Below are 17308 nucleotides of genomic sequence, written 5' to 3'. Positions count from 1 at the left end.
TCATTAAAACATTTCAAATTGTACATCACCTAGTACCTTCATTAAACTATTTTTTTAAATTAAAAGGTTGCATGAAAGAGTTATGGTTGCAATGCTAGATACACAATAATTTTTTTCATGTGTATTTGTGTTAAATGTACTAATCATAGATTTGTTATGTGTAGTTGTTGGAGCATGCTAAAAATTTGTGTTAGAAAGATATTTAGATGAATATATTCTTTAAAAATAATTGCTGAATTTGTTTTGACTTATTCTGACGAGACTTTTTTTTTTGACAAAGGTGAGTTTGAATAGAAATGAAAGCGTTTTTTTTTAACTTGTTCAAGAAAAACGGACACACACACACATTTTCATAGCACTCATGTTTAACATTTCTTTGTCCCTAAATATATAATAAATAATAATTCTGAATCTATAGCACGACAGCAGATTTTATCTCTATGTCTCCATGTGCTAATCACTTCCTAGCCACATTTCCATGAATAATTTACTTAATCTCAATGTGGTCTCGCTAAATCTCACCAGAGCTTCTGAGAGAGCTACTCTGAACTCCTTGGGTTTTATAATTTTCAGAACACCGAAAAATAAAAGGTTCCGAACACATTAGTAGAGGTGTCGTATTTAAAACTGGAATTTCGTAAATTCAATGGTATACAGACCTTGTTGGCAAATATATATATATATCACTGGATTGTATTTTGGCTGACTTATTTCTTGACCCTTTGTTTTTTAGTAAATATGACTACGGGATGTTCCATTTACTTGATCAATACATGGGGCCTATGGTAAGTGCAGACAACAAGGGTTTCTCACTCCATCTAGGCAACTGAAATTTCCGGGAGTCTGTGTTTATGCCCTATTCATATGTTAGTATTATTTGTAGTTATTTTCGATCTCTGTTCATTATCTTCACCATTTTCATGTTAAAAAACTGAAGAAAAAAAAGTTTTTGTAACCAGATCAAAATATTTATTCAATATAAATTTTTGCTAATTTACATGCTTATTACAAAAATTATACTACATCGATGAAGTTAACGGAGAGAAGTTTTTGGCTATTACAGTGACAATCTAAAGTTACAGTGGAAATCTTTACCTAATGCTTGATGTTGGCAAGATAGACGTCGTAGGGCCATGTGTATTGGTAGATGAGGATAAAATTGATGTTTTCTTGCTTTAAAAAGTCCATGCACAGCAAATGTAAGCTTTTTAATGGTCAGGATATAAATTATAAACAATTTTATAAAATACATCCCCTGATGTGAATTTCAGGTTATGTATTAGAAAGAAGGCATTGAAAATATTACAACATATTTCATTATATGTATATTATATTTAATAAAATCATTTTAATACATAATCAGATAATTACAATATGTACTTAGTACTACACAGCAGTAATGACTGTCAATTTTAATTCATTTCTTTTCACTGTCAAACTTCAAAGGTAATTGGATACTTTTTTTTTACATATAAATTAGGTACATGCATATTTATAAACCAAGACCCAAGTACCTGTGTCAAACTTCATGGACCATATTTCTCACCTAAGCACATTAGCTAGAAAAAATCGGTTTAGTATTGAAAAATTTGTGTTCACAAATACACTTCTGGCCGCTTTTCTGGGGAAAGGGACATATTTTTTCACTCTTGAATGCACATTAACTGTGGATGCTTCGATCCATTTTCTTTGCCTAATGATAATCATGGCCTTAGATTTTTTCTGTATGTTTGATCTTGTATTTTGGCCCTGCTCTACCCCTCAGGGAACGGGATTTGAACAAACTTGAATCTAGTACGCTAAATGAGGATGCTTCTGGATTAACACATGTATGACAAATCATGGATTTACTGTTCTTTGGAAGATATTTAAAGATATTTCCTATATATTCGAACGAAAGAATTTGATTGCCCATTGTGGCCACACCCTACTCAGGAGGGGGTCATGATTTGAAAAATATGAATCAACATTACCAGAGGATGCTTCCGTATAAATATGATAACTAATCATGGCTTTGTTGTTCTTGAGAAGATTTTCCCAATAATTCAATTCAATATATTTGATTGCCCATTGTGGCCTTATACCCAGGGGGATTTAAACAAAATTGATCTACACATACGTATACACTACCCGAGGATACTTCCATATATGCGAGGGTTGATCCAAATGTTCGTGGAATTTCTTTCTAAAACTTTATCGTGATGTGATTAAAGCAAACAATAGACATATTTATAAAATAGAGCCAATATGCAATAATACTGGAAAAATTCACCAAGTTTCAATTACCATTAAGGTCACATGAGCCTTCTTAACATGGACAGTTGTAAAATCCGGGGGAGACCTACGTGACGTAACGTCATTGGGTATGTTACGTCACATAGGAACATCTCATCTTTATGTTCAAATCGACTTAAGGAAATTCTACAGAACGCTGCATTCTTTTCTCCATTTCTGCTCTCGAGAAAAGCATGGATACCCATCTCGCACCCACTTTCTTTTTATTACAAGTACGATCATTTTTCAAAATACGCTCCATCGTTCCATATGACTCGTATGTTCCTATTTCAGTAGCAATGTCAACCACAGTACGTCGGCTGTCCACGTCCATTAACGCTCTCAACTTGTCTACGAGGAAAAAAAAACGACCTTCCAATGGGCGGTCACACCTTTCATCATCCTCCACGGAAGTTCTCTTTTCCTTAAATTTCTCACGCCACTGGAAAGCCAGTGGCTTACTGCCAGTTTGTCCTGCCTGTATCATTAGTATATGCGTTTAAGTCGGAGTGTTCCCGAGATTTTCACAAAACTTATTACTTGACCGAATTTCGACGTTGTCGAACGATGTCATGATGAACAACAAATCATGAATTATAGAAAAAAAACTAAATATCCAGTAAAATCGGTAAAACTTTCACACAAAGGTTTATAAGAGGTCAAGCAATCCATAATAATGACATCATTTTCGTTTCATATGCTACTTAATGTGTTTTTTTCCTCACAGTGAGTATTAAGTATTAAAATAATAATGAACGAATAAATGTCTCCCCCGCATTTTCAAACATCCGTTTGCATGGCAACTGCCAAAGTGTTACAATCATGAATATTTTAAATATTTTTTTATTTAAAAAAATTCAACAAGTGTATATATCTCCATCTGTAATTTTCAATCACTTCCACCAATAAATAAATAAAATATTAAGAAAATCCATGAACTTTTGGATCAACCCTCGTATAAACATAGCCAATCATGATTTTGCTGTTCTTCAGAAGAAGATTTTTAAACATTTACCATATAAAACTTTTATCACCCATTGTGGCCCTTCGCTTATCCTGGGGGTTATGATTTGAAGAAAATTGAATGTACTGTTGTACACTACTTGTTGAGTCAAGAATGACTAATTATGGCTTTGATATTCTTCGAGAAGGAAATTTTTAATTTGTTTCTATGTATTCCTCTATTAGCCCCTCCATATCCCTGGGATTAGGACTTGAACAACTTTGAGCCTTGGCTTCACTACCAGAACAAATACTGAAGATGCTTCCATATATTAAATTTGAACAATCATCATGATCATGGTTTTTCTGTTCCTAGGAAGGTTTTTAAAAGAAAATTTCCTATGTACACAAAGGTTAAACTTTTATAGCCCATTGTTAACCCTACCAAGTTCCATGATTTGAACAATTTGAAAAAAAAACACAATTTGAGAATGTTTCCATATAAATATGACTAATCGTGCTTTGCTGTACTTATCAAGAAGATTTTTTAATGATTATAATTTTTGTATGTACGCCTTCATAAAACTTTTATCGCCTATTGTGGACCCTCCTTACCCAAGGAGGTCATGATTTGAACAAATTAGAATTTCCACGATGTCAGGAAGCTTTCACTTGAGTTTTATGTTTTCTGGTCCTGTGGTTTTTGAGTAGAAGAATCTTAAATGACCTTAGGGCACCCTATTTTTATTTTTTCTTGCCCTTCTGAGTTCATTTGAACAAAGTTGAAATCACTTTACTCAAGGATACTCTGTTCCAGGTTTGATTGAAATTGGCCTAGTGCTTGTGCAGAAGAAGAAGAAATTGTAAAGAGTTTTAATTACAGCAACTAAGACAATAGAAAATATTTAATCAGATAAGCTCATCTGAGGCTTTTAGGCTTAGGTGAACTAATCATACAAAAAGTTATGGAAATCTATAATTATGCTTACACTAAATAGTATGTAAGAAGCCTCAAAATTTAACGGCATACATCTTAATGCTAGTGTTTCCCAATTTTGACCCCATGCAACAAATATTTCTATCCCTGTTTAATAAGAAAAATACAGGACTCGGCATATCTTCAATAATACGTATCAGACACCCATCATTGGTTAATATATGAACATTGTTACTATGTGTCCCTGCCACATAGATAATATCATCACAGTCAATGTGAAGACCATACGGATGTCTTAGCTTCTCGTGACTATATGTCCAGACAGGGTCACCTTCGTCTGACATGGCAGTCACTGAGTGTTTTCCCATACAAGTACTGAAAACAATATGTTCCGTCTTTGTGACAGCAACATAGTAAACACCTTTAGACGTGGAAAAAGTTCGCAGCTCAATACCCTCTGTATCCATTTTAATAATTGATGTATTACATGCTATATATAGGAAATGTTTCCAAAAAGATATCCCATAACAAGGACTACCAACATTGATTGTACGCTGCATCTGAAATTCCTCAGCTGAGAGAACCATTATCAATTTACTTGCAAAGCATGATGCAAAATAAAAATTCCCATTTCGCTTTATATCAAAGGTTCTGTGACCAAGCGTAATCTCATTTTGAAAATTCCAATTGTCTTTTTTGGCAGAGTATCTCTTTACTGTATTTGTGTTCCAGTCAGGGAATATCACATCAGTGTTAGAAAGAAACGCCGCACTACAAATGCTGCTACCTGGTAATTGCCACTCTTGATATAACGCAGGTTGTAGTTTTTTAACATCCAACATGTGTAATAAACTTTCCCTTTCTTCAACAATTTCAGTGTTTCCAATTTTCGAAAGATTTGCAACTGCTTTAAAATCAAGTTCTAAATTGGATTGCAATTTGAACTCAATTTTCTCTACTTGTTTATTCTTGATGTAGTCCAATGTTTTCTTGGTTTTGAGGAATTCCATTAGAAAACTGACATCCTGTAAACTTGTAGCAGTCTCTATATCTTTACGACATAGTTCCATTAAGTGAATTCTATCACCAATTGCTTGAATATTTTTTGTCAGTTTTTCTTTGCACTGTTTTATTTGTGTGGAAATTTTGTCTAAAAACTCATTTTCTAGTTTTTCAAGATTCTGAATAATTCTCTGTTTCACACGTTGTACCTCGCCTGTTATAGCATCTGCCTCATCTTCTATTTCTGTGATATTTTTTTCTTCTCTGCATTTTGTCTCGGAAAGTTTTTGTTCAAATTCCTTGATGTCACTTAATAAGTCCCCTACTAATCCACTGCCTCTGACTTTTTCTGCTTTTAGTTCAATGGTTTCAACGCTTTCACATTTTCTGTGTTCAGTGCTGCAGCACATCGCACAGCACGGTTCTTCATGATCATTGCAATACAGCTCAGTCGGTCGATCATTGTGTTTTTTGCAATGGAGTTTTGAAGAAAGTTTTGCCATTTCAGGTACACATTTTATCTCATCAACACGGCAGATCTTGTGATCCCGAGATACACGATTTTTTCGGTGACACTTGGTACAAATATCACAAAGTGCTTCACAGCAAGACAAACAATAGTTTTTTTGCCTCCTCCGTCTCATTTTTTCGTTCACAGGCTTCACATATTTTGAGAGAAATATCCCCTAGTTGTCTGTGATTTGGAAAATGCTGACTCCAGTCTTTAAAATTTAAAGAGAAACTAGGAGCAGGCACAAATTCTCGACATACAGGACACTGAAATCCTATTGGGTCCTCCTTTGATTCACAGGTTGATACAATGTGGGAAGACACACAATCGTGACAAAATATATGTGAACATGGCAAGACACGTGGTATTTTAAACTGCTCAAAACAAATCGGACATTTAGAAAGGTCTACTTCGCTCAGACCTTTCTGTTCTGTTATTGAACACGCCATCAATTTAGCACTACACCATTTGTGTGATTTGGGTAATTGATCATGATTCCTTGCATTTAAAAACGAAAGTTACCAAATGAAATTATATGGAATGCCGATCCCGTAACTTAGCTATAGGAATCAGAGATTCTTAAAACTCTTACACTCTTATACCGCCGCAAAAACCACATAGAGATCCTTTTATCCCGAACTGCTTTTATTAGAAATTTTTAGTCTTGTAAACAGCAATTGTTGAACATCTATGAAACCAAGACACTGTAAAGACCGATATTATTTTGGTTCAATTTCTAATAAACTAAGATTTAGATGTTTGATACAATTAGACTTAATCCCAACTTTTGTTGATTAAAAAACATCAAAATTCAGGACTCTGTTCCATTTTTAACTTAACTCTTGTGCATAAAAATATTAAATTTAAGATTCTGCTTTAAAGACTCATCTTATAAGATACTCGATTTTACTACAAGTTACATGAAAAATTCTTATTTATTACAGTTCGCCTTTTTTTTAAAGATTGTGTGTTTTTTTTTTCTTTTTTTTTTTTTTAAGAAAACCTTGAATTATTAATTAAAGAGAAATATGAATGCAGGATTCAATTTGTCAGAATAATTCAGGCTATAGCAAAAGTTGGTGTGATCTACAGAAACAAAAGTAAGGTAAAACTTTAGCGAGGGTGTTGAGATTGCTAAAATTAAATATCGCTAATTTATTCTGCATTAAAGGTTACTGTTGTCTTTCTATGCACCATAAAATGGCTTAAATTACTGAAAATTAACATTTTTGAATTTAGATAACGTTAAATATATTATACTTTACTTGGATGTTTATCTCTGAAATTCTTTATCTATCATCGTGTGCCTATTATTTAAATGACTGTATCTTATTATCTAATTTCTTTTAAAGCAAGATTAAGACATTCCAATTGACATTAAGTGACTCTGTCAAAAGAATCGTTACTCAGTAGGTGTAAATGCCTTGGGATCTGTTGAGAAACACACATATTCATTGATTAATTCAGCTTGTGCCATAATACTCTCTCTCTTACAAAAAGCTATGTCCATTATATTTCCTTCAGTTTGGAGGCTCGATGCTCTAACGGCCACATCCAACTCGGTTAAGAGTCCCTAAGATATTGTATAAATTCATGTTGATTGTTATTTACACCGTCCATAATAAATTCTGAAACCTATTTTACCAGTTCTTAGACTTTATATTGGGAGACCATAGGAAATACGACACCTTTCTGTTACGTTTCATTACGTACCCACAGCACCGTTACTTTATTACCCGCCAACATTCCTTCTTCCCCATTTACGCTAAACAACGGATTTAGACCAAGAATCAGTTTTTTAACTTATAACCAAAATTTTATTGGTTATATTACTTTTATTAATAATTGTGATTGCGTCAAGATTTTTCCTATATACACAAAAGCAAAGAACATAGTAAAGCTTTTCCTTTACAAATCCCCTCAGATTAATTATTGACAAAATTATGAATCATAAAATGATCAACATTCGAAAAGGGGAAACACAATTTAAATATCTGTAACGGCTTTTCAATATGTTATCACCTTGTAGGCTTGTACATACATATATTCAAAAAAGTTTTTTTCTTTTTTTCTTAAAACACTTATGCACTTTCACGAGCAGAAGATAATCAATCTGTAATTGATCCTAGTTCATACTGTTTTCATATTGTAAATTTATTATTTTAGATTAACATGAGTTAATGTATATTCAGATATAAAATTGATAAAAGATTCCTTGCTTTTATTAGTCAATAGCAAATGTAAGCTTTTCAATGGTCAGGATATAAAATTACACTCGATTTTAAAAGTCATATCCTCTGATGTGATTCTTTTTAATGTTATGTGTCAGAAAGATTGCATTGTACATATTATAACATATTATAAACTAGAGGTATTTAATTTTTATCCATAAAATGCATAATTACAATTAAATGCACTTTGAATATTACAGTAGTAATAACTGTCATTTTCCATTTCTTTTCACTGTGAAACTCAATATTATAAAACTATATTACAAAAAGTAATGGAAATTTACAACTGTGCTTAAACTCAATTGCATGTAAAAAGCTTTAAAACTTAATTGCATACATCGTAATCCTAGTCTCCCATACATTTGTCCCCATACAACATATATTTCTATCCTTGTTAAATATGAAAAACACAGGACTCGGCATATCTTCAATAATACGTAGGAGAAACCCATTGCTGGTTAACACATGAACATTGTTACTATTTGTCCCTGCCACATAAATAATATCATCACAGTCAATATGAAGACCATATGGATGCCTTAGACACTGGTGAACATATGTCCAGACATTGTCACCCTCGTCTGTTATGGCAGTCACTGAGTGTTTTCCCTTATAAGCACTGAAAACAATATGCCCGTTCTTTGTGACAGCAACATAGTGAACACCGCTTGATGTGGGATAAATTCTCAACTGATTTCCCTCTGTATCCATTTTAATAATTGAGGAAGAACATGCTGCATACAGGAAGTGCTTCCAAAATGAAATCCCATAACAAGCATCACCAACATGGATTGTACGCTTCATTTGAAAATCCTCAGCTGAAAGAACCTTTATCACCTGACTCGAAATGCATGATGCAAAATAAAAATCTCCATTTCGCTTTATTTCAAAGGTACCATGTCCAAGCATAATCTCAGTTTGATAAATCCATTTGTCTTTTTTGGCAGAGTATCTCTTTACAGTATTTGTGAGCCAGTCAGGGAATATCACATCAGTGTTAGAAAGAAACATCGCACTACGGATGCTGCTACCTGGTAATTGCCACTCTTGATATAACGCAGGTTGAAGGTTTTTAACATCAAACATATGTAATAAACTTTCTCTGTTCTCAATAATTTCAGCGTTTCCAATTTTTGAGACATTTGCAACTGCTTTAAAATCAAGTTCTAAATTGGATTGCAATTTGAACTCAATTTTCTCTACTTTTTTATTCTTGATGTAGTCCAGTGTTTTCTTGGTTTTGAGGAACTCCATTAGAAAACTGACATCTTGTAAATTTGTAGCTGTCTCTAACTCTTTTCGACATAGTTCCATGAAATGTAGTTTATCACCAACTGTCTGTATATTCTTTGTCAGTTTTTCTTTGCATTGTTTTATTTGTGTGGAAATTTTGTCTAAAAACTCATTTTCTAGTTTTTCAAGATTCTGAATAATTCTCTGTTTCACACGTTGTACCTCGCCTGTTATAGCATCTGCCTCATCTTCTATTTCTGTGATATTTTTTTCTTCTCTGCATTTTGTCTCAGAAAGTTTTTGTTCAAATTCCTTGATGTCGTTTAATAAGACTCCTACAGATCCACTGTTTCTGACATTTCCTGCTTTTTGTTGAATGGTTTCCACGCTTTCACATTTCCTGTGTTCGGTGCTGCAGCACATTGCACAGCACGGTTCTTCATGATCATTGCAAAACAGCTCTATCGGTCGATCTTTGTGTTTTTCGCAATGGATGTTTGAAGAAAGTTTTGACAATTCAGGCACACATTTTATCTCGTCAACACGACATATCTTGTGATCACGGGTTGCACGACTTTTCCGGTGACACTTAGTACAATTATCACAAAGTGCTTCACAGCAAGACAAACAATATTTATCCGCTCTCTCCGTCTCATTTTCTCGTTCACAGGCTTCACATATTTTGAGTGAAATATCCCCTAGATCTCTATTGGTTGGAAAATGCTGACTCCAGTCTTTAAAATCTAAAGAGAAACTAGGAGCAGGCACAAAATCTCGACATACAGGACACTGAAATCCTAATGGGTCCTCCTTTGGTTGACAGGTTGATACGATGTGGGAAGACACACAATCGTGACAAAATATATGCGAACATGGCAAGACACGTGGTGTTTTAAACTGTTCAAAACAAATCGGACATTTAGAAAGGTTTACTTCGCTCAAACCTTTCTGTTCTGTTATTGAACACGCCATCAATTTAGCAATTTCACCATGTGGAATCCTTGAATTTAAAACGAAAATTACGAATGAAATTATATGGAATGCAGATCCCGTAACTTTACTATAGCAATCAGAGATTCTTAAAACTTTACACTTTCATACCGCCGCAAAACCCACATAGACAGCCTTTATCCGGAACTTCTTTTACTAGAAATATTCAGTCTTATAAACAGCATTTGTTAGAACATCTATGAAACGAAGACACTGTAAAGACCGATATTATTTTGGATCAATTTTAATAAGTTTGAGGTGTTTGATACAATTAGATTTAATCTCAACTTTTGTTGATAAAAGAATATCAAAGTTTTAGGAACCTGTCCCATTTTAAACTTAACTCTTGAGTAAAATGTTCATAAGAATATTAAATTTTAATATTTTGCTTTAAAGACTGATGATGCTCGATTTTACCTCAAGTAACATGAAGAATTCTTATTTATTACATTTCGTCTTTATTTCCAGATTGCAGGTTTTAGAAAACCTTGAATTATTAATTAAAAAGAAATATGAATTTAGGTTTCAACTTTTCAACATTCAGGATATATCGAAAGTTGATATCCCAGCTAGCACAAAAACATTTTTAAAATATTTTAAACATGATAAAAACATTTTCAAAATGTTACAAAAACATTTTCGAAAATGTTTTAATCACGTGATTTTGTATGTTTTTTAAAAACGTTTTTAAAACATTTTAGCACAATGTTTCAGCAAATGTTATTAGAACATTTTTATTATTAAAATGTCACGAAAACATTTAAAAAAAAATGTTTTAATCACGTGATTTTGTATGTTTTTTTAAAACGTTTTTAAAACATTTTAGCAAAAATGTTTCAGCAAATGTTATCAGAACATTTTCCTTAAATGTTACGAAAACATTTTCGAAAATGTTTTATTCACGTGATTTTGTATGGTTTTTAAAACGTTTTTAAAACATTTTACCCAAATGTCGCAATGACATTTCTTTCCTGAAATGTCACATTACGTTTTCATTAAATGATATCAACATCATTTTGTATGACTTTAAAAGGGCTTTTCATACATTTCATCTTAATTATAACTCCCAAAGAATTAATCACAGCTGAATGAATTCACTTTTTACAAATTTTAACACAAATCCTTATTTAATATGAAAAACATATTATAGTTACATTTCCGGTACAAGTTCTGAGTTATTTTGTTTTAATCCAACAGGTATTTTTAAAGGAAAAAAATTCAATCTCTGGAATTAAAAACAACAGAATCACATTAATCCCTCCCACTAAAAAGAATAAACAGGCCTAGATCACTGTTATCATTTACGATTCCGCCAAAAAGCATGTATTTACATGAACATGTGTAGGTTCCACAGAGCGGCGGATCTGTTATATAAATGGAATCGCACATATTGATAAAGTTCACAAAAAGTCTGTTCTCGGAAAGAATTGATCAAGAAGCTCTTTTCTGTAAAGCAGAACCTGTAAACACAGAGACAAAAGTGTTTAAGTCATCTGTCTACATCAGATATTTAAATGATGAAAATACACAAGAACATTTTTTAAATCTTAAAATCAGATGAAATTTTCCCATTTACATTATTGAAAAGAATTAGAGTTGCTGCATGCTCATAACTAAAGCACAATGATATTATTTAAGAGCAATGATATTTACGTACCAAAAAATTGCCTTTATCAGCTAGTGGTGGTTCTTTCAAATGTGGCAATTTGAATGAAATTCAAGTCTGTTGATGGAACTGTCATCTAACTGCAATATGATTTCATGTTTCAATATTAAGATATATTGAGTTGTGATCAACAGAAGACAAGGAGGTATATTTGTTGTTGCCTAAAGTATTCAATTTAAATGCATAATAGCTTTGCTTTTGCTACACATATGCATACAAAAATACAATGATGTATACTGGTAACAGAAAATTAAGTCACTTCTAAAAATTATCTTTTGAAATCTCTGATGAAATTATACTCATAATGCAGGTGTTAATAATCCAGCGCTAATTCCTCTGGCTTATATGATGCAAAAGTCTTGTTTGAAAATCAGCAACAAGAAAACGCACACATCCTGTTTACCAGAATTCAAATTTTGGCTGCAATCCACTAAACACTCTAACGCACTGCCCTGCAGGAGAATTGCATAACAAGGTTATCATGACACTGAAACTGACCAGTGAGGCCACTCCTAATCTGCTGCCTTGGCGTTTAGGAAATATGATGCAAACAGACGATATCGTCAAAAATCAGGCTGTGTTTATCATTGTAAACAGTTTGCTTATTATTTTGTTTTCTTTTTTAAACTGAAGTATCTTTAGTTTATCTTTAGTTTATTCAGTGAACTTTGTATTGATTACATGTCTGTCAACTCAATAAGAATTTTTGGAAAAAAGAAAGAAAAATACAGGGATAATGTTTTCGGAACATTTTTAAAAACAATTCTTCATTTAATCTCAATCCTCTCTGGATATTCTTTATATTTTTTTTCAGAAACTTTCTCGGGAAAAATTGAATATTTTTAAAACATTTTGAAAATTACATTACAAAATATTGCATCAATGCTAAATAAAATGTCGTAGTCTTTAAAAGGATAAACGTTATAGTCAATGTTCTAAAAACATTTTTACAACATACTTTGAAAATAAACAAATGCATTAATATTAACAATGACATAAATATTTTCAAAACATTTTGAAAATGTTTCTATAAAATGTTTCAGTTGTAGGAGGAGAAAACGTTTTGTTCAATGTTTTAAAAACATTTTCACGACCAACACTGAAGCATTTAAATATTAAACTAAAAGAAATATTAAGAATGTTTTAAAAACATTTTGACAACGTTCCATCGAAATTTTTTAGAAACGTAACATTACTAGGTTTCATATATATAGAAGAGGAGTGTTTTATTTCATGTTTTGAAAACATTTTTATATCGTAATATGAAACTGTTTAATATATGCGAACAAGACATACCTTTCGAATCATTTTTAAAACGTTTCAAAAACACTTTTTAAAATGTTCCTTAAAGATTTTACTTTAACCTTTTTGAAAACATTTTTAAAATGTTTTTAAAATGTTACAATGGGAAAGAAAAATGTTTTTAAAACATTTTAAAAATGTTTACTCTGTTTTAAAAAGCACTTTTTAACGTTAACGATTGACAGGAAGTATACAAAGTTACTAAAAACCGGTACATAACATAGGAAATTGACAAGTATCGTCCTTTGTTAAAAAATGATTTCAAACTATAAATAGTTTATTTTGAAAATATTCTTTTATTAACTATATTATTAAAAAATTCTCAATCACTTTTGGGAACAGTGTATTATGTTAGGATAAACATAAACATGTATAAATAAGCTAATGCTAATCAACTAATTTTAATTTTAGTAATTTCACTGTTATATATTCCTTTTCAAAAGGCTTACTATCTGATGTAATGAAGCTTTCCATTTGCTACCAATTCTAAAAGATGGTCTTCTAAGTTTAGTTTATTAAAAGATTTCAAAATCTGATGCGTAAAATGACAGTATGTAAATAAATAAATAATAAAATTAAAACAAAATTAAACATGATATTTTATTATTTGTAAATTGCTGTTCCTTGCTATGGATAACAAACTACACCTCTAACAAGAAAATTGAGCTTACATTATAAGTACCACTCATCAACGAATTTACATCCTCCACAATTTAATGAATTGGGATAACAAATTTAAATTATATTTCCTTTTGTAGGTGTCAGAAAATACAAAATTACGTCCCAACGAACCAGCAAAGAATAGACAAAAGCTTTTACTTTACAAATCCCCTCAGATTAATTATTGACAAAAATTACAAATCATGAAAAATGATCAACAATCCAAAAGAGGAAGACACAATTTAAATATATGTTACAACTTTTCAATACATCACTTCGTACACATCCATTATTTTTTTTTTTAAACAATTGTGTACTTTCAAGAGCATAAGATAATCAATCTATAATTGATTCTAGCTCAGACTCATATATATTTCATATTGTAAATCTATTTTTTAGATTAACATGAGTTAATGTATATTCAGAAATAAAACTGATGAAAGATTCCAGGCTTTTAATGAGTCCATAGCAAATGCGTTTTTCAATGGTCAGGATATACAATTACAATTTTAAAAATCACATCCTCTGATGTGGATTTCATTTACGTTATGTATCAGAAAGATTGCATGGAACATATCTGTTTTTAATTTTTATTAATAAGATGTATAATTATGGGTTTTGTACAATACAAGAGCAATATCTGTCAATTTCCATATTTTTGCACTGTCAAAACTTACCATAATACAAAAAGTAAAGGAAGTTTGCAATTGTGGTTAAACTAAATTGTGTGTAAAAAGCTTTAAAACTTAACTGCATACATCTTAATGCTAGTCTCCCATACATTTGTCCCCATACAACAAATATTTCTATCCTTGTTAAATATGAAAAACACAGGACTCGGCATATCTTCAATCATACGTAGGAGAAACCCATCAGTGGTTAACGCATGAACATTGTTACTATGTGTCCCTGCCACATAGATTAAATCATCACAGTCAATATGAAGACAATATGGATGTCTGAGTTTTTCGTGAGTATATGTCCAGACAGTGTCACCCTCGTCTGTTGTGGCAGTCACCGAGTGTTTTCCAATACAAGTACTGAATACAATATCCCCGTTTTTTGTGACTGCAACATAGTGAACACCGCTAGATGTGGGATATGTTCTTAACATATTTCCCTCTGTGTCCATTCTAATAATTGATGTATCACATGCTGTATATAGGAAGTGTTTCCAAAATGGAATCCCATAACATGAATTACCAACATTGATTGTACGCTGCATTTGAAAATCCTCAGCTGAGAGAACTTTTATCAATTTACTCAAAGGGCATGATGCAAAATAAAAATCCCCATTTCGCTTGATTTCAAAAATACCATGTTCAAGCACAATCTCATTTTGAAAATTCCACTTGTCTTTTTTTGCAGGGTATCTCTTTATGGTGTTTGTGTCACAGTCAGGGAATAACACATCAGTGTTAGAAAGAAACATCACACTACGAATGCTGCTACCTGATAATCGCCACTCTTCATACAACTCAAGTTGAAAGTTTTTAACGTCAAACACATGTAATAAACTTTCTCTTTTTTCAATAATTTCAGTATTTCCAATTTTCGAAAGATTTGCAACTGCTTTAAAATTTTCTTCCAAACGTGATTGCAATTTGAACTCAATTTTCTCTACTTGTTTATTCTTGATGTAGTCCAATGTTTTCTTGGTTTTCAGGAATTCCATTAGAAAACGGACATCTTGTAAACTTGTAGCTGTCTCTAAATCTTTTCGACATTGTTTCATGAAGTGAATTTTATCACCAACTGTCTGTATATTCTTCGTCAGTTTTTCTTTCCACTGTTTTTCTTGTGTGGAAATTTTGTCTAAAAACTCATTTTCTAGCGTTTCTAGATTCTGGATAAGTTTTTCTTTCAGACGTTGTACCTCGCCTGTTATAGCATCTGCCTCATCATCTATTTCTGTGATGTTTTTTTCTTCTCTGCATTTTGTCTCGGAAAGTTTTTGTTCAAATTCTTTGGTGTCATACAATAAGACTCCTATTGACCCCTTGCTTTTGACCTTTTCAGCTTTTTGTTGAATGGTTTCCACGCTTTCACATTTTCTGTGTTCGGTACTGCAGCTTATTGCACAGCGCGGTTCTTCATGATCATTGCAAAACAGCTCTATCGGTCGATCCTTGTGTTTTTTGCAATGAATGTTTGAAGAAAGTTTTGACATTTCAGGTACATATTTTATCTCATCAAGAGGACAGGTCTTGTGATCACGGGATGAACGATTTTTCCGATGATACTTGGTACAATTACCACAAAGTGCTTCACAGCAAGACAAACAATAGTTATCCGCCCCCTCCGTCTCATTTTCTCGTTTACAGGCTTCACAGATTATGGGAGAGATATCCTCTAAATGTCTTTTGGTTGGAAAATGCTCACTCCAGTCTTTAAAATTTAAAGAGAAACTAGGAGCAGGCACAATTTCTCGACATACAGGACAGTGAAATCCTAATGGGTCCTCCTTTGGTTGACAGATGGATACAATGTGGGAAGACACACAATCGTGACAAAATATATGCGAACATGGCAAGACACGTGGTGTTTTAAACTGTTCAAAACAAACTGGACATTTAGAAAAGTCTACTTCGCTCAAACCTTTCTGTTCTGTTATTGAACACGCCATCTATTTAAGCATTTTCATTTTCACAATTTGGATTCCTTGAATTTAAAAGAAAATTTACGAATTAAATTATATGGAATGCCGATCCCGTAACTTAACTATAGCAATCTGAGATTTTTAAAAACTCTTACACTCTTACAACGCAGTAAGAACCACATAGAGAGCATTTTATCCGGAACTGCTTTTGCTTCAAATACATGTATTCATTCTTATAAACAGCATTTGTTAGAATATCTATGAAACCAAGACACTAATGACCGATATTGTTTTGGTTCAATTTTTGATAAAGATTCAGGTGTTTGATACAATTAGACTTAATCCTAATCTCGGTGGAGATTCGGCTGGGCTAGATATTTGGTCTGACGCCCACCGAATCTCGGGACAGTCCTTCATAATTCATGTCTGGGAATTCAGCCCCAACTTCGGCCGGCTATATCAAGAATTATTCACCTAGGCGACACTGTCGTTGACTTCAATTAAGTCATTTAGTTGTTTAATTACTCTCTGTCACTATTTCTTTCACATTGCTTACCGTCTAGCCATGTAAATCCCACCATAAAAACATTCACTAAAATCTCCAATCAAAATATGGCTCCCCTGACGTAATTGTTTATCTCCTCGCACTAAAGAGTTCCTCTATGGTCTGTTTTCATTTCTATGAAAAAATACTTAAAAGCCACAGTAGAGGTTCAGTATCACATAAAAGAAAACAGACTGTAGGAACTCTTTAGTGCGAGGAGATAAACAATTAATTGAAGTGAACGACAGTGTCGCCTAGGTGAATAATTCTTGATATAGCCGGCCGAAGTTGGAGCTTAATTCCCAGACATGAATTATGAAGGACTGTCCCGAGATTCGGTTGGCGTCAGACCAAATATCTAGCCCAGCCGAATCTCCACCGAGATTAGATTTAATCCTAACTTTTGTTGATAAAAGA

At 32.6% G+C, this 17308-nt stretch overlaps 2 protein-coding genes across 2 annotated transcripts; both read right to left on the bottom strand.

The window, feature by feature from the left end:
• Positions 1–4227: 4227 nt before the first annotated feature.
• On the bottom strand, positions 4228–5565 carry LOC133195060 (uncharacterized). Its single transcript, XM_061330942.1, has one exon. It carries the CDS (start codon positions 5563–5565, stop codon positions 4228–4230), a length of 1338 nt encoding a protein of 445 aa, XP_061186926.1.
• Positions 5566–7967: 2402 nt separating this feature from the next.
• LOC133195059 (uncharacterized) lies at positions 7968–16375 on the bottom strand. Its single transcript, XM_061330941.1, has 2 exons — positions 14507–16375; positions 7968–10130 (listed from the first exon to the last, which is right to left on the bottom strand). The coding sequence occupies exons 1-2, from the start codon at positions 16372–16374 to the stop codon at positions 8216–8218; spliced, it is 3783 nt and encodes a 1260-aa protein (XP_061186925.1). The 5' UTR covers position 16375; the 3' UTR covers positions 7968–8215.
• Between the last annotated feature and the right edge of the window lie 933 nt (positions 16376–17308).

The sequence above is a fragment of the Saccostrea echinata genome, unplaced genomic scaffold, assembly GCF_033153115.1.
Source record: "Saccostrea echinata isolate AGI-Se365-2 ecotype Australia unplaced genomic scaffold, CSIRO_AGI_Sech_v1 ptg000029l, whole genome shotgun sequence".
In the NCBI taxonomy this organism is placed as follows: Eukaryota; Metazoa; Mollusca; class Bivalvia; order Ostreida; family Ostreidae; genus Saccostrea; species Saccostrea echinata.
This window is presented reverse-complemented; position numbering and strand designations above follow the sequence as displayed.

Bases quoted from the DNA above. Each gene is read 5' to 3' on its own strand.
- LOC133195060 (XM_061330942.1), bottom strand. From the start codon at position 5,565: ATGTGCTGCAGCACTGAACACAGAAAATGTGAAAGCGTTGAAACCATT.
- LOC133195059 (XM_061330941.1), bottom strand. From the start codon at position 16,374: ATGGCGTGTTCAATAACAGAACAGAAAGGTTTGAGCGAAGTAGACTTT. The intron at 10,131-14,506 runs GTATGCAGTTAA...TTTAAATTCAAG, and splicing joins TGGGAGACTAGCATTAAGAT to GATTCCACATGGTGAAATTG.